General features: G+C 36.8%; 2 protein-coding genes across 2 annotated transcripts in view; both read right to left on the bottom strand.

Annotated features, from left to right (window-relative positions):
* The window catches only part of B3GALT1 (beta-1,3-galactosyltransferase 1), a 561315-nt gene that overhangs the window by 307806 nt on the left and 230319 nt on the right, over positions 1 to 23190 (bottom strand). The window lies entirely within an intron of this gene.
* Positions 283 to 1143, bottom strand: LOC128590254 (60S ribosomal protein L7a-like). The gene has a single exon (XM_053597533.1). The coding sequence runs from the start codon at positions 1129 to 1131 to the stop codon at positions 421 to 423; it is 711 nt and encodes a 236-aa protein (XP_053453508.1). The 5' UTR covers positions 1132 to 1143; the 3' UTR covers positions 283 to 420.

Below are 23190 nucleotides of genomic sequence, written 5' to 3'. Positions count from 1 at the left end.
AATAGAGTACAGGCCATCTAATTCTAGAGACACTACACATACGTTCTGCATTTATGTTTTAAAAAACAAATACATAGTGTTTTTAGGGGAAAGATGGTTTAACAGACCTTAAGTGAAATTTTCCTTGACAGGGAGTTCAATTTGAGACATCCGTGTTGCTAGAATGGTTAATGTTATCTCAAGCAGCATTTGTGGAAGAAATTTAGAGTAAGAGAGAAAACATTCTTATGCTGTCATCCTGTTTTATTTTTTTTATTATTTATTTTTATTTTTATTTTTTTGGCTTGAATATTTATTATTTTTATGTACAGAAAACTCAACAGTGTACGTTTAGCCCAGTTTAGTGGCAAGTTCTTTAGCCTTTGCCTTTTCCAGCTTGGCAATGCGAGCCGCTGACTTTGGACCCAGGACGTTGCCTCCTCAGTGACGGCGGATCTCATCGTATCTGTCATTGTAATTGGTCCTGATGGCTTCCACCAGCTTAGCTAGAGCTCCTTTGTCTTCCGAGTTAACCTGCGTGAAGGCCACAGTGGTGCAGGTCTTCCTATGGACCAGACGCCCCAGCCTGGCCTTCCCCTTGATAATGCAGTAAGGGACCCCCATCTTCCGACATAGGGCAGGCAGGAAGACAACCAACTCAGTGGGATCCACATCATGTGCAGTCACCACCAGCTGGGCCTTCCTGTTCTCCACCAACGTGGTGACAGTGTTAACCCCTGCTCTAAGGACAGGTGGTCTCTTAGTGGGGACATCTCCTTTGCCGGCAGCTTTCTTCTCAGCCCGGGCCAACAGTCGCTGCTTCTTTTCTTGCTTTGTCTCTGGTCTGTACTTGCCGGCCAGCTTAAGCAGCTGAGTAGCTGTTTGGCCGTCCAAGGCCTGGGTGAACTGATCAATGGCGGGAGGCACTTTCAGCCGCTTGTAGAGGATGGCTCTTTGCCGCTGCAACCGGATGTAGCGGGGCCATTTGACAAACCGGGTGAGGTCCCTTTTGGGCTGGATGTCCTGTCCAATGCCGAAGTTCTTCGGCCTTTTCTCGAACAGAGGATTCACTACCTTCTTGGCCTCCTGCTTCTTCACCACGGCGGGGGCCGGGGCCACCTTCTTCCTCTTGGCCTTCTTCCCTTTCGGCATCTTGAACCGCTGGAGCAGAGAGCTGTCATCCTGTTTTAAATTCATTCGTACTTTAATTTTATGCTTTCCACACTTCTTGTAGTTACATTAACATTTATAAAGGTCTTTCATTCATTAATGAAGAAACAATATGGCACAATTTGAGTTCAATACACAAAACGTGAGCAATTAAATCTAATCAATGAAGGCAAGAATCTACATAAAGTGAAGTTACAGCTTGTGACCTAGGCCATTCATTTTTTTCAAACATATTACTGGACAATTAGCACATTGTCAAATGGATTCACTAGGTGATCTTCACATTCCCTAATAAACAGACCCGGTTTCACTTAAATTAGGCCCAACAGTCCCTACTTTTTCCTTTTTAGTTGAATGCTCCTGGAATGATTATGTTAAGAAAAAGGAAATTGAATTTAGATTTCGTTGGCTTCAATTTCCTCTGAATATTCAGGATTAATAATTTTATCAGATTTTAGTTTTGAATTTGAAACTGAGCGTTGGGTTGCTAATTTCTGTGCTATTTTTGAAGGTATTGTTTGAATACTAAATGCCCTCGATGGCTGTTTTCCTTATATAGTACATATGACAGAGTAAACACAAACCTTGTATTTTATAGTACCGAAATCAAAATTTGTATGCTTTCTTATAGCCTGAGGATTGATGTAAAGTAAAGTTCTATAAACAGAATAATTTTGAAAGCAAATTCAGAGATTCTGAAAACAAACGGAAGTTCAAATTTTATTCTTCTCACCTGGGCATCTGTGTCACATCCCTTATTCCTACTTTTTAAAATATCCCTGTTTTTATAATTCATATGGCTGATTATTTACACAATTAAAAAAAAGAAAACTTGGATGTAGAATTGAGACTGTGCACAGGACCCACAGAAACTACTTCTTAAATTGCACCTTGTCAGATCGTTCACCTGTGATCCCTCCTCCACAGTAAGACAACAGTCATGCCCAGAATACTTATTCCAGATTATTGGAACAGGTTATTTTTGTAGCCTATTTCCTTATATAATAAACACCAGAACCTATACATTAAGTGAAAAATTAAGTACAATAGTTCTATTTTTAAACATAAAGACAATACTAATTACAATTCTCCAGATAAACATACATAATTATAGTAATTACAATTCAACAATAACTCACTGGTACTTGCTATTATAAACTCATAAACCATTATTCAGTACTCTATAAAATACAAAATCTAATTGAAAGTGCTAGTTTAGCATAATTCCCACAAGCCATCATTCTTTAGTATTCTGGAATGAATGAGGTTTTCGTTGAGCTATTAATTGATACTGACAAGCAATAACCACTGGAATGAAACTGCAATTATGAGTGGCAATTCATCACATTTGCTGTCATCGCTGGTGTCAAACAAAATTCAATAATCTTCTAAATAGTTTTAAAAAGTTTATACCTTTTATGTTTCAGTTCACTTAGTGCAAATCAAAAGTAGTTTCCTGGGATAATCAAGTAACATCCAAAGTATATTTCTGTAAAATATGAATATTGTATTTTCTTAGTGAAAAGGGCTTTTGTTTTTCTTCTGAACTTATTTTCAGAATAAACATGTCTTTGCATGCTATGAAAATCTCATCTCGCTTCATACCTGCTTTATCTCAGCACATCTTTTGACTCACAGATCACCTTCATACATAGCAGAATTTGCACATGCAGAGAAAACTCTTGAGAGCAGACACTTGAGTAAGCATCATTAAGGACTTGAGATCATTTGAGAGGGAACTGTTAGAAGCTTCAATTGATCAATGTCTCTTTGAATTGGGGCAAGGAGACAGCAGGATCTAATTAACTTTCCCTCATTATTTCTAAGTAACAGGGTAACTAACAACATTCTTTTCCTCTAACCTAAGGCATCTGAACACTAGCATCTTTCCCCAACCTACTGAGTCCCTTCAATAGTAGGGCTCCTTTTGGCACCCAGGTTGTCACTTTAGGAATATAACACATGGACATATTGTTATAAACTGAGCCAGATCACTGACTAAATGATCACATCAAGGACAGTGCTACAACCAAAGACCCAGTCCCAAGCAAATGAAGCACTCTGTGTAAAATAGGGGTGGTGACCTCAGCAGGCAGATGTACACCAGATATGCACGCAGACACAGGGGCTTTACTTAGACATTCACAAATTCAAATCATTGTTTGGTTGATGAGGCATGGCTAAAGTGAGAAAGTCTTGTTTCATTTTATACACTTACAGTTTGTGACAAATTTAATGTACCGGAATAGTTAATCTTCAGTAAACTAAGAAAGGAAGCAAAGCATCTGTTCACTCTTCTTCCCAAATCTGAAAAATGTTTTCTGGAACAGTCTTTACAAAAAGCTAAAAATGTCAATAATTTTAAAAAGTGGAGGTTTATATCCTATAATTTAAATCTTGAATAGACATAACAAAGTTACTTATTTAGAAATATTTCTGAGCAGACAGTATTTATACATTTCCCCTGGAATGTTATTAAAGTGAAGGGAATTACTAGCAAGCAGACATTTAGAGAAGGAAAGAATATTATAGTCATGGCCTATATGTATTAATATTGTAAATGAAATGACCCTCATTTAGATTATTCTGCTTTCTCCTTTACTTCTGTTTCTACTAATTGCATTTGTGCTCATTACTGACTTTTAAACATAATGTCGTAATGGTCAAGATTTAGATTCCCGTCCAAGTAATAACCAGGCATGACCATGCTTAGCTGTGGTATTTGTATACTATGGAACACTACTCAGCCATGAAGAAGAATGGCTTAATGCCATTTGCAGCAATTTGAATGGAACTGGAGACAATTATCCTAAGTGAATTTATCTCAAGAATGGAAAAACAAACACCACATGTACCTATTACTAAGTCGGAATTAACACATGAGCACACAAGTGCACACAGGGAAGTAAAACTCAAGGGAAATCAAAGAGCGGGGCAGGAGAAGGAGGGAATGAGTGAAAACCTATGGTTCTAGTGAACACTATTTGGGAGATGGAAACACCTATAACCATGACTCAAGCACTACAACTGGATCCATGTAACAAAAATATTTGTACCCTCATTACACTTTGAAATAAAAAAGAAATCTATAGATTTAGATTCTACACTGTTTTCAACTGCATGAATATAAAAACCCTTTTCTTTCTTGTTACTTATGGTCTACTACAACAAGATTATGGTATCCTTTTGTTTGTTTTTCAGACGTAGTATGATTTCTATTCTTGTTTTGGATTCTTTCCTTTCTCTTCTTCTTTTTCACTTATTGTTTCCATAGCTGCAATTTCCTAAAATTTCAAAGGTCTAAATTACTCCATTCGACAGGTCAATTATTTTCAGTTCTCTTGGCTAACTCATGCTGGCAGGTATACTGCTAAGAAAATTTGCTTAAATTCAGAATTGCCTCAACAGTACTACTATCATTCTTATGGTTGATTAGAACTGGTAGTTACTCTTGACCTTTGAAATGTCTAGATTAAAAAATCATTTTGCAAAGCTTGGAAGTTTGGTTTATAGCTTGAACCATAATCTGGGAACCTGATCAAAACTTATGTGCTTTTGGGGGAGATGCTACGTGTAGGATTCAAGCAAGATTTTCTGTTTTTCCCATTTAAATGCCAATCTTGCCGGTGTGTGCATGTTACTCTTCAATCAGAAACACAGAACACTCTAAGAGTGCAGTCTTCCATTTGTTCTCTCCAGGCCTATCGACCATCTGGCCACTGCAAGAAATAGTAAATAAAGAGGGTTAAGGGTTATGCTCTTTCCTATTGGTATGAGTTTCAATCTCATGTTAAGTTAGATGACTGGAGAGGTATACTTCTGAACTGCATGAGATTCCCCCACTTCAGAGTTACCTACATAGCATTATGTTTTAATGTAAATGCAGAGACAATCATTGAGGACAGATTCAAGAAATGACTATGTAAAGAGTTCTTCTGTGTTTTCTGTTGATGTGCACTGTGTAGTATCCCTTGAAAAAATCTCCTTTCACCCTGTGGTAAATTTCTTTTACAATGTGATTCCTGGAAGAAAGATATCTCTTAAAGATAGAATCTTTCTTTTACCAGAATGAGAATTATATAACTTAACAGTTTCCAAAATAGTTGTAAAAGAAAATTATTGTGTAGGATGTTATTATGTGTGAAAATGAAAAATAACCCTATGCCTGTGAAACTAAACTTCTGTAACAATTGAACAAGATTCAAAAATTGAACAAAATTCTTTTTAACTATAAGCTGTCCTCAGAACTTTGCTGATGTGTACTGAAAGTCTCTAAGAAGGAAATTTAACACCCACATTTTCCAAATTCACTCTGTGATATAACCCTTTGTTTTCAGAATACTGATTAAATCTTTTTAAAGAACTAAAAAAAAAAAAATCTAAAGAACATGTCTTTGAATACTAGTATGTAATTTTTGCCTTCATTTTGAAGTATAAACATATGAATCGGGAAAAACATTTAGCATTATTGAAAATCCTACAATAATGTGCCCCCAAATTGGATAAGATAGATGAAATGTATTCATTTCCTTGAAAGACAAAATCTGCCAAAACTCACACAAGAAGAAATAGATCTCTATCTGTTAAAGTAATTGAATCGATAATTAATAACCTTCCATAACAGAAAGGACAAGGCCCAGATTGGTTTACTGATGAATTCTAACAAATATTTAAGGTGGAAATTATACCAGTTCTCTATAATCTCTTTAATAAGATAAAAGCAGAGAAAACTGTTCCTCACTCAATCTGTGAGGCCAGCATTACCCTAACACAAAAACCAGACAAATACATTATAAAAGAAGAAAACTACGGACCAATATCTCTCAAGAAAATAGATACAAAAATTTCCAAGAAAATATAAGCACATCGAATTCAGCAATATATAAAAAGAATTACACTATGACCAAGGGGGATTTATCCTACATATGAAAAATTAATTCAAAATTCAAAAAACAATATATTCCATCACATCAATAGGCTAACACCAAAGAATCTTACGATCATAATAATAGATGCAGAAAAGCATTTGACAAAATTCAACCCATTTATGATAAAAAATAGGAATAGAGAGGAATTTCCTTAACATGAGAAGAATAGCTATAAAAAAACTACAGCTATCATCTTACTTAATGGAGAGAAACTTAAAAGCCTTTCTGCTAAGATCAGAAACAAGTCAAAGGCAAGGATTTTCCCTCTCACCACTCTTTCAATATTGTACAGGACATCCTATCTAATGTAATAAGATAAGGAAGAGAAAGAAAATGTATACAGATTGGGAAGGAAAAACTAAAACTGTCTTTGTAGAGAACATAATTGTCTCTATAGAAAATTCAAAGAAATCAACATAAAAAACTTCTGGAATAATTGCATTATTGCGAAGTTCCAAGATACAAGGTTGGATACAAAAGTCAATTTTTTTCCCTACATACCAGCAATGAACAAGCAGAATTTAAAATTAAAATACAATAAACATTCAAGTATGGATATCTTTTTGATAGACTTTTTTTCCTTTGGGGTAGATACACATTAGTGGGACTGATGGATTGAATGGTAGGTCTATTTTAGTATGACTCAAGCATTACAAAAGTGATCCATGTACCCCCAAATATTTTTAGTTACTTAATATTTGGAAATAAAAATACAATTAAAACAAAATGCCATTAATATTGGAACTCCTTAAAATGAAATACTTAGATATAAATCTAACTATATGTATAAGAGAAAATCTAAGATCTATATGAGGATATCTAAAAATCTCTAGTGAAATAAATCAAAGACAGAAGGAAGAAATAGAGATAGATTTCATGTTAATACACAGCAAGACATAATACTATTAAAAATGTCAGATCTCCCAAACTTGATTTATTGAATCAATACAAACTAAATCAAAATTTGAGCAAGTTATTCTTGAATATGTACAAAATTATTCCAATGTGAAGAGGTAAAATACCCAGAATAACCAACACAATGTTAAAAAAGAATAAAGTTAGATGACTGATCTGACTTTAAGATTTACTATTAGCTATAGTTATCAAGATAATGTGGTATTAGTGAACGAACTTACAAATAGATAAACAGAATAGAATAGAGACCCACACAAATATAGTCAACTTATCTTTGTTAAGGGAATGACCATAATACCAATGGAGCAAAGACAGTCTTTTCAACAAATGGTGCTAGAACTGGACAGCCATGTGCATAAAAATAAATCTGGAGAAAAGACTTAATGCTTTTTTTATAAATTAATTCCAGATGGATTATAGACCTAATAGTAAACCACAGAACTATAAAACTCCTAGAAGATAACATAAAAGAAAACTGAGATGATCTTTGGCAATGAATTTTTAGATACAACACCAAAGAGATTATTCATAAAAGAAATAATTGATAATTTATACTATATGAAAGTATGAAACTCATTCTCTGTGAAAGACAATGTGAAGAGAATGAGAAGGCAAGGCATAGAATGAGAAAAAATAATTACAAAGATGTATCTGAGGAAGGACTATTATCTAAAATACATAAAGAACTCCTAAAACACAATAAGAAGAGAACAACACAATTAAAATATGAGCAAAGACCTTTACCCATGCTTCATTAAAGAAGATATTTAAGGGAAAATTAACATATAAAATGATGCTCCACATCATATGTCATCAGGGAAATACATATTAAATCAAGGAGAGACCACTGCATACCTGTTAGAATGGCCAAAATCTAAAAACTGACAACATTAAAGGCTGATGAAGACATGGAGTGACAGGAAATCTCATTCACTGCTGGTAGGAGTGCAAAATGGTACAGCCACACTGGTAGACAGTTTGAGAGTTTTTTTTAAATGAAACTAAACATACTCTTACCATATGAACAATGGTGTTCCTTGGTATTTACAAGTAATTGTGTTGCTTGGTAATTATCCAAAGGAATGGAAAACTTATGTCTACACAAAAATTTGCACATGGAAATTTATAGCATCTTTACTCACACCTGCCGAAACCTAAAACCAACCAAGATGTCCTTCAGTAGGTGAATAGATAAACCATGGTAGATAAATCCAGACAATGGAATATTGGGCGTTAAAAAGAAATGAGCTACTAAGCAATGAAAAGATACTAAGCAAGGGAAGCCAATCTGAAAAATATTACATACAGTATGATTCTCACTATACAACATTCTGGAAAAGGGAAAACTATGGAGATAATAAAAGACCTGTGGTTATCAGGGATTAGGATGGAGCAGAGATAATAGGAGGAGTACAGAGAATTTTTAGAGCAGTGAAACTACTTTGAATGACACTGTGATAGTACAGATATGTCATTATACACTTGTCCAAACCCATGAATGCACAACACCAAGAGTGGACCCTAGCATAAAATATGGACTTTGGGCATAGTGACAGTGGATATATATATATTTTTAATTTTCATTTTTACATATACATGTGTTAATTATGTTTCCATTTTTTTTTGCCTTCACAAAATTAAAAAGACTTAAAATTTAATAACAATAACAATGTTTAAGATAAGGATTAGAAACAAAAACCTTGTAAAGAAGGAAGAAACATAAATACATTCAGAAAAGGAATCAGACAATTGCTTCATCGAAATATTGAGCAATAATAATAATAATGAAAAGAAAATAACATTCACATTGTCAAATAAGACTATATCTATTATAGAATGCTTTGACTCTGAGATTCAGTATGGAGTCATCAGTTAACTTATTATTTTTTTTAAGTCTCAGAAAATAGACAACTAATATTTATAAATAAAAGTAAAAGATAATTTCAAAAAAACAGATCATGCTAAATCTTGTAGACAATAGAAAAAGAAGAAATACATCAAAATCATTCTACTTGATCTGGGTACACCTGATACTAAAGTTGGAGAACATATATTATTATAAGGGAGAAATTACAAACACATGTCACTTATAAATGAGGATACGATATCCTAAACAACATTTTAACATGTTGAGTTAAAAATTAATGTTTAAGTAATATACACTGGTCAAAATTAAAACCAATTTATGAGAAAATTAGTCACTATTTTCTTTTCTTTTCTTGTTCTTTTTTTTTTTTCTTCTTTTCCTCCCCCTCAGCCCTTCCCTCCTTCTCTGTCTGCTCTCCCCTTCCCCCATGCCCCACCATGTCATTAATTGTCATTAATTGTCTTCAAATCAAAATTGAGTACATAGGATTCATAATTCTCAATTTTGATTTGAAGACAATTAATGACAGTGGATTTTTTTCAAAATTCAAGTTACTTATCACTGTTACTGCTATTTCCCTTTATTTAAAATACAAAACTTTGAGAATTATCCCTTTGTTCAAGTGCTACAGAGAGCTTAACACATCCTTGAAATGGCCTTGGATTATCAAACCCAAATAAAAATTCCATGCATAATAAAAGATAGCTCCTATATTTAAATCAGAGGATTACATTCATTTGAACATCATTTGAAAAATAATCAGGTATTATTATCCACAGTCTTGCAGATTAATTCTATTTCTTATTTTTTTTTTTTTTTTTGTAGAGACAGGGTCTCACTTTATGGCCCTCGGTAGAGTGCCGTGGCCTCACACAGCTCACAGCAACCTCCAGCTCCTGGGCTTAAGCGATTCTCTTGCCTCAGCCTCCCGAGCAGCTGGGACTACAGGCGCCTGCCACAACGCCCGGCTATTTTTTGGTTGCAGTTTGGCCGGGGCCGGGCTTGAACCCGTCACCCTCAGTATATGGGGCTGGCGCCCCACCGACTGAGCCACAGGCGCCGCCCTCTATTTCTTATTTTTAAAAAAGTTTTAAAATACAGTTTCCTAATCACCAAAGTCACTGTCATATTATCAATTTAACGTAGCCATATTTTCTTCAGCTTCATGAAAAGAGATATATTCATAGCCTATACATGAAGGGGTCATCATTCCCCTTTAAAATTTAACGTCTTCACAAGAGCTTTTTCAAACCTGTGTCCATATGAACCACCAAAGAGCTTGTTAAAAATGCAGATTCTCTGCACTTTATCCCATATATTCTGATTCAGTGAGATTCAATGAGGTATTAAAATCTCCACCTTTAAAAAGTACAAGGTGATTAAGAAGTTGGCTCCTGGTCCAGTATTCAAATATTACTGTTAAAGAGCATGTTACCAGAAGAGACTAATTTTAAATGCAATTTCTCTACTACTCCTAAGGGCACAGCCACCGGTCTGCTTGGGAAAAGATTTATGGGTGACTAGGCACAGCAGAAATGTCCACCCTTCCATTTCATCCCATTCCATCCATGCTCAAGTATTCCTGAAGCCTGGAAATGTAGGCTCTGCTTTCAACATTGGTATCAGCTAGTTATAGAGCCCAATATAACTTTACCAATCTTTGTATTATTCAAATATGGAGATTAGGCACAATATGAAAAATTAGACAGTATCCTATCTTTAACCAACATCCTTCTCTTAACCCACTTGTACCAGTGAATGACTTGGCAAATTTACCAATCCAGAAGAAAGGTTTACATTCTGAAGTAAGAAAAAAAAAAGCAGAAAAAAGTGATTGAATGTATTATTGCCCCACCCCCACCCCCATTTTCCTTGAGTGGGTGATGTAGATATAGCCTTATAGTTTGCAAAGGTTTACACAGTATACAAAACTACTGTAAAAGTAATGCCAACAAATAGATTTACGAGAATGAAATTTCAATACTCTTTTTGTTGTCCAGCCACACCAGTGATGACAATTCACGTGGGTCAGAAAAGTACTAAATGTTCGTTTGTGTTGGGTAAGTTAAACAATGCCCTTGGTCTCCTATACTGGCTATTGGGGAAGAGCAATGCATTGTGGGATGGGGTGTGGTCTATGATCACTTTGATAAACTGGGATATCAGGTTCTCCACTGTTACATTCTGCCTCCAAAGAGCAGAAAGAACTAAGTGGGCCTGCTCTGTGTCCTTCTAAATACTGGTTTACTCTTGAAATACTGTGTGCCTCTGTTCTACCAGACTTTTAGAGCCAAACAATTTAGATATTAAGTCATATATAAGTAACATAAAATTTCAATCAGGTAGAGTGATTTCCATTCTGTGGCCAAATATTTTATTACTTTTCATCAAGATGATATGATTTTAGTTAGAAAGATGACATTCTTGGCAATGAAGAACACTTTTTTTTTTAAATTAAATCATAGCTGTGTACATTAGTATGATCATGGGGCACCATACACTTGGTTCATAGACCGTTTGACACATTTTCATCACACTAGTTAACATAGCCTTCCTGGCATTTTCTTAGTTATTTTGCTAAGACCTTTACATTCCACATTTACTAAGATTCACATGTACCCTTGTAAGATGCACGCTTTGTTGGTGAGTGTTTGTAATTTACAAAAGGATTCAAAACAAGATACTTAAATGAAAACATCTATGATCACATAATAGATCTCCAAATTCACTTTACAATTTACTTTGAGATATATAAGCAGAATTTAAAAAAAAAATGAGTGTATTTGCATTTATATAAATAAGTATTTGTGTAGTCAGTAATTTTGGCAAGAGGCATAAATTATTATTCTACAATGTATGGTGATTTACGATATATAGCCAAGTGGTCAGTTTTAAGAGACAGATTCTGGGATCACAGAGATTCCTAACTAAACACTGTCTGGACTCAAGGGCAGGAGTTAATAAGTTCTTCCGCTAGTAGACAATTATTCCTAAAGGGCATCCTTGATATGGAAATGGCATACTTAGAATGTTCATTCCTCTAAGAAGTTACAGTGAATGAACATTTCTCAGCTAAGGGCACCACTGGCTAGTGAAGACCAAGGAGGAATGGTCTACTTGCTGTACCAATTCCTCCAACAATTTGGTAAATATTGCTTCACTGTCTTAGCTCTAGATTTTCATAAGCAGTGAGATTCTTGAATTAAATATTTTCATCAAAATGAAACTTTCAAAATTGAAATTAAGAAGGCAAATTTTGAAAACAGTGGAATTTATGAACTGTGGTATATGTATACCATGGAATTACTATTCAACCACAAAAGATGGAGACTTTACTCCTTTACTTTACTCCTAAGTAAAGCATCACAAGAATGGAAAGCACCCATGTACTCAGTACTAAGTTGAGGCTAGCAGATTAACAACTACAGGCCCACATGAGAGAAAAACTCAATTATAGTGCAAAAAGTGGAGAAGGTAGATGGGGTTAGGTAAGTGCCTACCTAACAGGTACAATGTTGGGTATATGGCACACTTCCTGAGTGAAGGATGCAACCACAACTTGGACTTTATCGTAAATGCAAGCAATGTAACCCAATCGTATGTATGCTTTTACCAATCCCTTCCCTCCCCCCAAAAAAAAACAAAAACAAAAACAGTGGATATTTATGAGGGATTCCTTAAAGACTTCCCTAGGTTACCTTAATCTCCCCATGGTGTCCTTACATTACATGGTTAATAGCACACCTCAGCTTGCATGCTTGCCATAATTGTCTCTTAAAAAATTATACAGTCTATTATTGTGCACTATAAGTGGATAAATAGGTTAAGTAGAGATTTTCTACATTAAAATACTTTAAAGTGCTTTGTTCAGTTCTCACAAGTGTTTAGTCTTTTCATATGCCTCATTTGTGCTCAGTTTTAAGCACTGTGGTTAAATTAGTATGCTCTGTATCTAACCTCTGAGTAGGTGAATGCTCTCCATAATTATGATTTTTAATGCATTCTGAATAATGTTGCTGAATTCTTCCATATAGAGTGATTTTTCTCTTCACTACTTGTCCCTCTGATTACCAATGAAAATGTATAGCTTTATTGTGCTATAAGGGTAAAAACAGCAATTCACAAACAAGGAACAATTTGTCTTTGGTTTCTTTGATTCCTTCCAAGTTGTCCCTGGGATCCACAGAACAATCCTTGGAGATTCCATCCTGTTGAAATAATTCATATTTGAGTAAAGTCAATAGCTAGAGAATGATGCAACATGCATTCAGAAAGTCTGGTATTTCATTATCCTCGTTAAGTCATTATGCATCTTGGTATAATTAAAATCCATTCAAAGCCAGATGATTATTCAATATACTTTTGGAGGATTCCATTCTCCTTTCGGCCTTAGTGCAACCACCAGGGAAACAGGATATATTAACACACCATATGGTAAATGGAATCCCTTGTAACACCACATTGTATCTTCTATCATATGTTATTTCACTAGGTGACAGGCTCAAGTTCTTTTTTAATGAAGACTGTAACTCCTAATATAGATTTGGCAATATCACTCTCTTCCCCCTTCACAGTCATCTCTGTCATTGCCATTAGCCTATTTTTATGCCTGAATAAAAGCCTGTGCTTTTTCTTGGAATGCAGCTTTTATAACAGTGTGTAAAAGGAAAATGTAAGCAAAAAGATGAAATAGCTCCAGATGTGGTAATTCAGTGACAAGCAGTTGAGCTCTGTGCTGGTAAGAAGAAAATACCCAGAAAACATTGAATTTTACTTTATCCTAGAAACACGGTATAGTAGAATGAATAGAACTTTGCAGTCCCATCTCAGCTCATGACTAGTTGTGTCAGCCCGCAGGGGGAGGATGTGGAGGGAGGAAAGAAGTTACGTTTGCACTCACTTCATGGGACAAATATGAGATAATGAAGGCACGACTCCCAGAGCACGACATCATGCACAAAGTTAGTGTCCAGCATGCTCAGGGACTGTCTGTCCCTGTGCTTCTTTCCCTTCTAACACTTCCCTGGGATCTTCCCAGTAGATAGGATAGAAACTGTGACGTTGAAAACTGAAGATATACACACTGTAACAGTATTGCCTGGGGATGGTTCATTTACTTGAAACATAAGTCTATTATACAATTTTAAGGTCCCATATCATTCAGGTCACCAGGTTATTTCTGTGTCATCTGTTTGATGATGGAAAACTCAGAAGGGAGAGGCATGCTTCTTACCTTGTGTGTCATTGTCTAGTATGATATATGCAATTAATTAATAAATGTTTTATGATGAGTTCCTTAACTATTTTTTAGGGTGACCAAATGGCAAGGCTTGTGAAGAAATACTACCAAAGCACACAAAGAATTAGCTTTGTCTACTAAAGGTAGCAGGTGCCTTGCCAGTAATAAAAAAATATAATTTTGCTTAATTCGACTAGCAATAACATCTTATACTTTAGTAAGATGATCTGCACTTTTATTAGGATAAAATAAAGGATAGGCTTAAAGTAATCTCTAGGCAAATAAGAAAAAAGTCTTTTGTGAAAGATTTGTTGTAAGTTTTATGGAGTAGCAATGAAAATCAGGTGAAAATCTAAATTGGTACAACATTCTGCATACACTTATTTTTCTTCAGACCAGCCTTGTGATAGAAGGGAAGGAAAAATAAGAAAGGTAAAGGTGTGTATATTAAAAGGCAACAGGCAGATTATCTGTACAGTGTTGGATCCTAAAAGAGTAATGTTTTGAAATAATCCTTAGTGTGACCTTGGTTTGTTAACTGGCTGTCCAGCCACTACTTACAGAGCCCTCAGTGGGCAGGCACCGGGGAGGAGCTTTCTGCTCAGTGATGCTGTCTTCCTCACCAATCACTTTTCACTATGTATCTGAGAAGATGTCCAAATTATTTAACAACTAGTACAGCAGGGTTCTTATATTCAGAGAGAACATGTCTTAAATGTTTACCACGTGTTAAGCATGATAATAAATGTATCTAAATAAATGCATTATCACATTTATTCTCTTAAACACCATTAGATAAGTACTATGATTATTTCCCTTTCACATATGATCAAGTTGAAGTTTCGAGAAATTATTTGCTCAAAATCACAGTTTGCAGGTGGAAGAGCCAGCATTGCAATCTAGGCCCGTGACCAGACACCATGCTCTTACTTAGGTTTTCCTGTTACCCTTCTAATAAACATATATTGCCCGAAAGCAAACCCACAACATGGTGAGTCACCGTGTGGTTGAAATGCCTGATGGGCTCCTTTATTATTTCTTTGACTTTTTTATTATACGGTTGTTGACTAAATGTACCATATAATTATGCCTCTTGTATCTGTCTTTTTACCTTTTTTTAATCACTAGGAAAAGTGATTGCAAAATTTGTTTTCTGAATTTCTGAAAATTGCATCAGCTTGAGTGTTTAAGAAAAATGCTTCGGTGATTAACAGCCTCATATCCATAGTTATAGCTCCAAAATTATGAGTTTAAATTGTGCCCAGGAAAAAAGATCTGAGTTTTATTACTAAGAAAAATGAACCATAGCAAGAAATCAGAGCAACTTAGGTCTAAAAAAGATCAGCCCTGCATGGTCCAGGCTTATCCTTGTACAGATGAGATAAAAGGCCTGGAAGAGGTCTTGGTTGTGCCTGGGGCACACTGGTAGATGGAACAGGGACTGGGCACAGCCCTGGGTTCTTCATGTTTCCTTGTAGTCAAATATAAAGAAATCCCGACTGGTAGTCAGAGGCCCCTTAAGTGGAAGAGTGCCATTCAACAGCTGTGCTGTCTTTGCATGGTCACTTAGGCTCTCTCCGTTTCCTCATGTACAAAGAACAGTTTCTTACTATTTGCTCTCTTAGTTTGCTTCTAATTCTTAACATCTTATTAACCTGACTTTCACTATATCACAGTACATTTGGTTAGGTCAGATAAACATTTTTATTATTCACTCATCTTTAAGCCTACCACCGTTCTGATTCTGAATACTGCCATCTTCTGCTTTTCTAATATGCTAAGATCTTAGTGGTTTTGTAGATTTACTTATCGTGAAGGGCTTTTCAAAAATATGACATTCTTATCTAAATCAAGGTAGCTTGAAAATTATTCTTTGCCTAGGGGATTACATATCTAAGTAATGATGTACAATAAATATTTGATAATATGTTGTTATCATATAATCAGGAGGAAAGAGGACCCATTGAAGGTGTGGAACAACACATTCAAGGACTGAAGACTTGATTTCAGACTATTAAGGATTAAGAAATGAGAAGATAAAGGACTAAAATTAAGAACTCTGAGGACTAGAAACATTAAAAAAAAACAAACATACGCAACAAAATGTGATACACGATGATTAAAAATGTAAAGAGAATACCTGGCTTGAAAATCTGTACCATTTTAATATTCTTAGTCATTTCAGTTGGTTTTCTCAGAGGAAAAAAATTATAGTAAAGGCTCACTGGTATCCTTGGAGAAGGTCAAAGCCACAGCAGAATGAAGGGAACCTAGAAATTCCTTCCAAATTGCAACTTCAGGGTTGAAGGATTTTTTTTATTACAGTTGGTTTGTTGGACTGTTTAAGATGTTGGGTCTAGTGGGGACAAAGTGTTAAGGATCATAAGAATGATAATAACAATAGACAACTATAATGCATTTACCCTGTGACAAGCGCTGCTCTAAAATATATATAAACGTGTTAAATTTTGCAATGTAAATTTATTTTACTACTTATTTGCTTTATATCAGTGCTACTGAGTAGTTTACCCAAGTTCAAAAGACATTTTACTTTTATACTCTAAATAAATTATTTTGTTTCTTTTCATAAGAACTAAAAATGCAAGTTGTACATTTCTGGGTCTCCTAAATTTTCGCATGAAAATATTTTTTGCTAAATGGCTGTACTTGTTATGTACCCTAGAATCTAGAAATGTCAGAACTGAAGGGGAAATTGGTACTCATACTCAAGGGATGATCAGTACTAACAACATTAGGGCATTTTACAGCAAGACATTGCAGGGCTGAAGAAGTGCAAAGTCTTTCAAAGTTTTTCAGTGAGTTGGGGGCAAAGTAGACCTCCTTCTCCTTGCTCCCAGCACTGAGAATTATCCACTGCCAGTAAAACTGACGCCACTGCAAGCTCTCAGCAGTAACAAGCAATGCAGGTAAGTCTCTGAGAAGAACAAACAGCAGCCTCTTTACGATAAATCTTTAAAGCCCTAGAACATGACAGAAATGTTCCAGGTCTGTCTAATCTACTAAGAAGAAGGACGATTTTAAATAAAATAGCCAAGTTATAATGCCAGGATTCAGCTCTGGGGGCTCCAGAATCTTTCTACAATGTCCCCTCCGGCATGCTCACTGCCCTCCACACAGGGGAGGCTCAATGCCACTTCTCTTAAATCTACTTTAGGCTGATAAAGCCTACTCACCCCTACTCTTAAGCAGGGATGCTTCCTCTGGGTGGCTGAGATGGAAAAAGTCACCTCATCTGGGCAATTTGTAGCTCCTCAGGAATTGACTGTACCCCTCTTCCAAAAGGATGCTGACAGGCCCAGAGGGCACAGCTGAGGGTGCTGACTGTCGGCTGATTCCATCCCTTCCTGATTTTCTGGCAGGGGCCTTTTGTACAACATACGCAGCTCATAAGTTTACAAGGCGATCTTGCTTTTGAATCTGTTGCCTGCGTCATGAATTCCCCTGGAGATCAGAAAGCAAGGTCATGGTTGTAGAGTCCTCTGCTGTGCCCTGATGGACACTTGCCCTGCCTTCTCTCTAATCTCAGAGAATAAATTTTTCTACCCCTGTTCAAAGGCAACATCACTGCTAATGCCTTCTCTTTCATCTCCTGCCAACTCAATCAAACAACAGATTTTTTCTTATTTATCTTCACCTTTTTCTGTCTACTGAAAATGCAACTTCTTTCCAGCTTATACATGTAAATACTCTGTGACAGAGGCTGGCTAGCTGGTCACCAACACTTTTCCCCTTTACTCCTGGGCATACAGGTAGATCACGTTTTCCAGGCTCCATTAGTCAGGTGTACTTTATGACTAAGATCTGGCAAATGGGCAAGTGGATGAAAACAAATAAGCAACGTGTGGGCCTCGCCTATAAAACATCCTGTGCAATCTTACTCAATAAGATTGTTGTCTCCATCGTTTTGGTGTGTGTTGAAGATCTAGTGAAGGTCTGTGGGCCCTGGGGAGGGTAAGGTCATTAGATCGAAGGAGCTGAGGTCCTGACCAACTTTGGAATTAACCAGCTTGGCCACACCTCAGTGGGCTGTTACATAAATGAGAAAGCGTGTCGGTTAAGTTACTGAGATTTGGCAGTTGTTAGATTTGGCCCACCCCTTTCAGGATACATCCTTAAGCCCCTGGCATCTGAAAAACGAAATAAAACTTCTTTTGAGTGCATGTTACATCGTCTCTATTTTTCAGATGCTGCTTCCTCTCTTCCATCCCTTTCTTAACTGAATTTCATTAAAAAGGCATCACCAAAGCCTACTGCAAAATATACCACCTTCTAACATTTGCTAGGCACTCATGAGGAGCCAGACCACCAAGAGAGGCTGCGATTGTTTATGTGGTACAGGAAATTCAATAATATCAGGTCTCTTCAAGGCTACAGCAAATGAGCATTAGAGTAGGCTTAACAAAATTTGACAGATCATCGTACATTCTCTGTCTTCTGTGTTGTTATCATAAAATGGACTCAGGTTTCTGGGTCTGAGATCCTGCAGGACTGGAACAGAACACATGCAGTTTGTTTTTATTCTTAGTCACACTGCCACAGGCTATTTTTTAAAAAGTAAGTTTCTGGACACACTGAGTTTTAGACCCTAAAGTCCAGAATGTCTGCTTTAAAGTGTATCACTATCCCCCCAATTGCTCAGACTTTCATTTAAGGGATAATAAATGTAAATTGTTTTTTGAAAATGTATGCACTACACAAAATTACCTCATTATCTGAGATTAACTTGCATATTCCATCTGCTTTCTGCTATTCCCTCAGTGGCTAGCAATGCAAAGAGTTGGGAAGGATGTTTACTTTTGAGATTAGAACCACCTGCTATTGTGAATGTTGAGTTGGTGGTAAGCTAAGTAGGTCCATAACAAATTAAAAAATGGAAAGAAATATTACCACAGGTAAAGCCTAGAACTGAATATTGATATTTGGAAACTGAAAACCTTTAAAAACATTCTGAAGACGGTAACATTGCAAAGTAGGTCTGATGATAGGGTAAGAAAATAGGAGAATATCTTTGAAGTATATTTTCCCCTCAGAACAACTTCTATTTTGGAATCACCTAATATATACCTTAAGAGGGAAAGGAAAGGACAAGCCTTTAACAATAGTAATATTTGGGCTGAAATTAGATTAGGAGAAGGAAGCAAGTTTCTGCAAAGTTTTCAAATTACACAGACTCAGACTAACTGACTATACAAAATACTCACTGAATGGCATTAGGTCTGCTGCTGTGGGATGTATTAAAGCATTCCTCTGACCAGACTACAGAGTGCTGAGAAGAAGCCCTAGGACCCAGTGATGTCACAGGCTGGTAGAAAAGTTGATTGCTAGCTCCCAGAGCTTGCCATGCATAGCTAAGCCACTTTTGCCACTGTCCACAGGGATCTAACTAAGAGTAGAACATAGCAAGAGAAAGCAATGATTATTTGCTAATATGAGGAATTATATTAATGATTTTAATGGTCAGCTTCTACATGGCAAGGACCCCATCTGAAGTATGCCATATAGAGTAAGGACATAACATTATTTGTGAATTTAAGGTGGTGTAATGGAAAATCTGCATGCATTCGGAAGGCCAGGGTTTAGTTTTGGATCCGTCTCTTCCAAGATGAGCATCCCAGGAAGGTTAGCATGCAGATTATGAACCTTGTTCATTCTGTTCCCTTCTTAGCAAAATAGGAATACTGACGCATGCCTCACAAGTTTGTGAGCTGCACACACACATGCATATGTGCACTGCTGTTTTTAACAGCTGTAAATGACGTCCAAAGGTGAGAAACATTAATAATTCATTTAGTATAATCTCTAAATATTTACTGAGTTTATGCATTCTTATTAATGAGTCAGAAATTATAAGTGATTCTAAGAAGTGGTTGGACCCTGGTTTCAAGGAGATTACAATGTATGTGGGTAGTCCAGACATATACGGGAACTAATATATATTAACATAATGTCATATATTAGTAAGAGGGAATGTAGATTATAAATGATAAATAACACACATACAAAATGAAAAATAGGACTTGAACTGGATAAAGTACATATCTGAACAGAAGTATTAAATATTAGTTATGGAGCATAAGATAAGTAAAAACACAAGACGCCTCAAGTCCTTTTAGATTTATCATGCTTCCAGAAATTTAATTGGATAGGTTTGTCTGTATATGACAGAAAACCCAAATAAGAGTAAACTCATTTCAGATTGAAGATGGAAGTTTATTTCTTACACACACACACACACACACACTCACACACACACACCCCTCTGGATAGGCACTCCAGTTCTGGTGTGGCATCTTCTCAGTGTCAGATGCCAGGTTCCTTCTGTCTTAATGCTCCATTTCTAGGGCTACCTCATTGTCCATGATGGCTGCTAGAGCTCCAGCCATACATATGCATTCCAGGAAGAGGGAAGAGCAAAGGGGGGACAAGGGCCCACGCCTTTTCTTTTGAAAAGATATTCTAAAAATAACACTCTATTTTCACTTACTTCTCCTGGTCAAGACTTAATCATATATTCAAACTGAGATGCAGTGCTTCTGGGAACTAAAATCTCTAAGCACTTATTGGTACAGAAAGATAAAATGGACATTGGGTGTCAGTGAGAGTGGAGGTGGGATATGAAGTCTCTGGTAAGTTTGGCTTCCACTTTTTATTTCCTACTTTCTGGAGAAAACAAACTTACCCATAGAAGACAAGGGCAGAGAGAAAGAAGATCTGGGCCCTCATTTTGTGTCTGTTGGCAGTTCAATGAGGGTGTTATATGTCCGTCTCTCCATTTCCTTTTTCGTATCTGTAAAACTATGGCTAGATTATTTAAGGGATTTGAAACTCTATAATTCTATCATGAGTAAAAGCAGACTGGTGAAGCTGTACTTAGTGGCTTTATGAAATGGAAAAGGTTCAAGAGTTTAACATTTAAAATATTAGATTAATAAATGTACAAGGTCATTGATTCAGAGAAAGGTTGATAGTCCCAGAGTCATGAAGGGAAGGGTTTCCTTCCTTGATCCTGGTTTAGGCAGAGCCAGTGGAACTTGTCATTTAGGGATTGTTGATAAGAAGCTTCATAAACCTCCACATGTAACAATTTAATATAGCAAAGATTGCTTGATCCAATTCTTTCTGGTAGTTGCTTAGGTGAAGCAGGGGAAAGAAATTAGGAGATCTTGATTTCTGTCCTGGTTTGGGCCCCTCATTGCCTTTTTGACTTTTATCAAATCATTTGTCTTCTTTGGGTATTAATTTTACTAACTGCAATTTTTTTGTAGGTATCCCACCAAAATAATGTAAACTATGTACAGGTTTCTCTGCCTCCCACTAAGAAATTTCACAAAGGTTTTAACATGCAGATATATATTAAACAGGCAGGCTGGCTATGAGGGAAATAAAATGATCTCTCATCTCTGGAATCATGTGGCTATTCCCATTATGGAAGGTTCTTATAGCAGTAGAGGCACCACCATCTGTTCAGAACAACTTTATATGGTATTGAGAAGACCAAGGATTGGCTACTATGGTGGAACTGAGCCAGTCTAGGTAATAGCTAAGCTTCCTGAGCCAGTGAGGGATCATTTCCTACAGCTTGTGTGCCCAGCTCTTGGAAGATCCAGGATGTGATGCTGAAGAATAGCTAAGGGTACAGTGGGGCAAAGGAGAGTGAAGGAGGAAAATGCATCGCAACCTTGAATGGGTGTGGCTCAATGCAGAAGTACTCTTGTGAAGACATTAGTTTTTTTGGTGCTAAGAACGCTTCCTACTCCTTCAGACTGGTGGTGTTGAAGATATTTGACTGCACCTCAGGGGACTATGTAAGTGGGAAAAAAAGTTCAAGGTTGAAAAAATATGCACCTCTGGCTCAGTGGGTAAGGCACTCGCCCCATATACCGAGCGTGGCGGGTTCAAACCCTGCCCCAGCCAAACTGCAACAAAAAAAAATAGGCGGGTGTTAGGGTGGCTGCCTGTAGTCCCAGCTACTTGGGTGGCTGAGGCAAGAGAACTGCCTAAGCCTAGGAGTTGGAGGTTGCTGTGAGCTGTGTGATGGCCCAGAACTTTACCGTGAGTGATAAAATGAGACTCTGTCTCTACAAAAAAAAAAAACATATATACATATATATGTATATATGAGAGAGAGAGAGAGAGAGAGAGAGAGAGCATGCACATAGTTTCCATACTAAGCAGAAACCTCACACGATGAATTGGTGGGCAGTACATCTGGATGCAGGAATTATGTAAGAGCTACATCAGACCTTTTTGGTTCCTTTTGTGAAGAATTAGCTTACCCAAAGAGAGGTGTGGTCTTTGTAGGCCATATCTAGGCCCCTGGCATGTTCTGCTGTATAGGAGTGTCTTTGTCTCAGGGCTTTGGTCATGGGACAGTTGTCAGGGTTCCAGGGGATCCCAACCTGGGCTGGGGGATGACAAGGGAAATGGCACTGAAGAAAGAAGGAGACTTCACACCAGTTTAATGTATAAAGTCTGAGAAGCCTGGAGAGGCAGACATTGTCTCATGCACCGAGTGGCAGCCTGAGGCAATGCAGCAATACTCCAATTCCTCAGAAACCCTTTAGTGATCTCTAAGACAAAGCATTCATGAAAAACTGTAAAGGTGTCAACATTCAAAAATAGGAAAAAATGAATCCTAAGCCCCCCAGAAGATTGGGTAGAAAACGAACATCTGGGTATTCAGGCACATAGGGTATTAGTTGTCAACAGTGGCCTATAAAATAATACATTCAGAAAGTGGGCAGGGGCAGGGGGGACCATTTTTATCTTTCCAAATCAGACAAACTACCTTTCCTAATCTAACTACCTATCAGGAGTTCAAAAGACTTAGCTAACCCACTTGCTCATTCTCTATACAGGGGATGGTCTTGAACACATTGCCCTACCTGGGCTGCCTCCTGGCTCCTTTAGTCTTTAGTGTTTTTAATAAGAAGTTGCAGGAATGGCCCACTTTCATGCTTTACCCTGGATTAGAGTGCTCACAGAAATCAGCCTGTCTACTTCCTACAGACAGTATGACCACATGATATAAGATGGGGGCTTAGGAACACACAGGACTAGCTTCAACCTTG

This window comes from Nycticebus coucang, chromosome 7 (genome assembly GCF_027406575.1).
Source record: "Nycticebus coucang isolate mNycCou1 chromosome 7, mNycCou1.pri, whole genome shotgun sequence".
Classification (NCBI taxonomy): domain Eukaryota; kingdom Metazoa; phylum Chordata; class Mammalia; order Primates; family Lorisidae; genus Nycticebus; species Nycticebus coucang.
Note: the sequence above shows the minus strand (reverse complement) of the source record. Positions and strands in the feature narration are given on the sequence as shown.

Bases quoted from the DNA above. Each gene is read 5' to 3' on its own strand.
- LOC128590254 (XM_053597533.1), bottom strand. From the start codon at position 1,131: ATGCCGAAAGGGAAGAAGGCCAAGAGGAAGAAGGTGGCCCCGGCCCCC.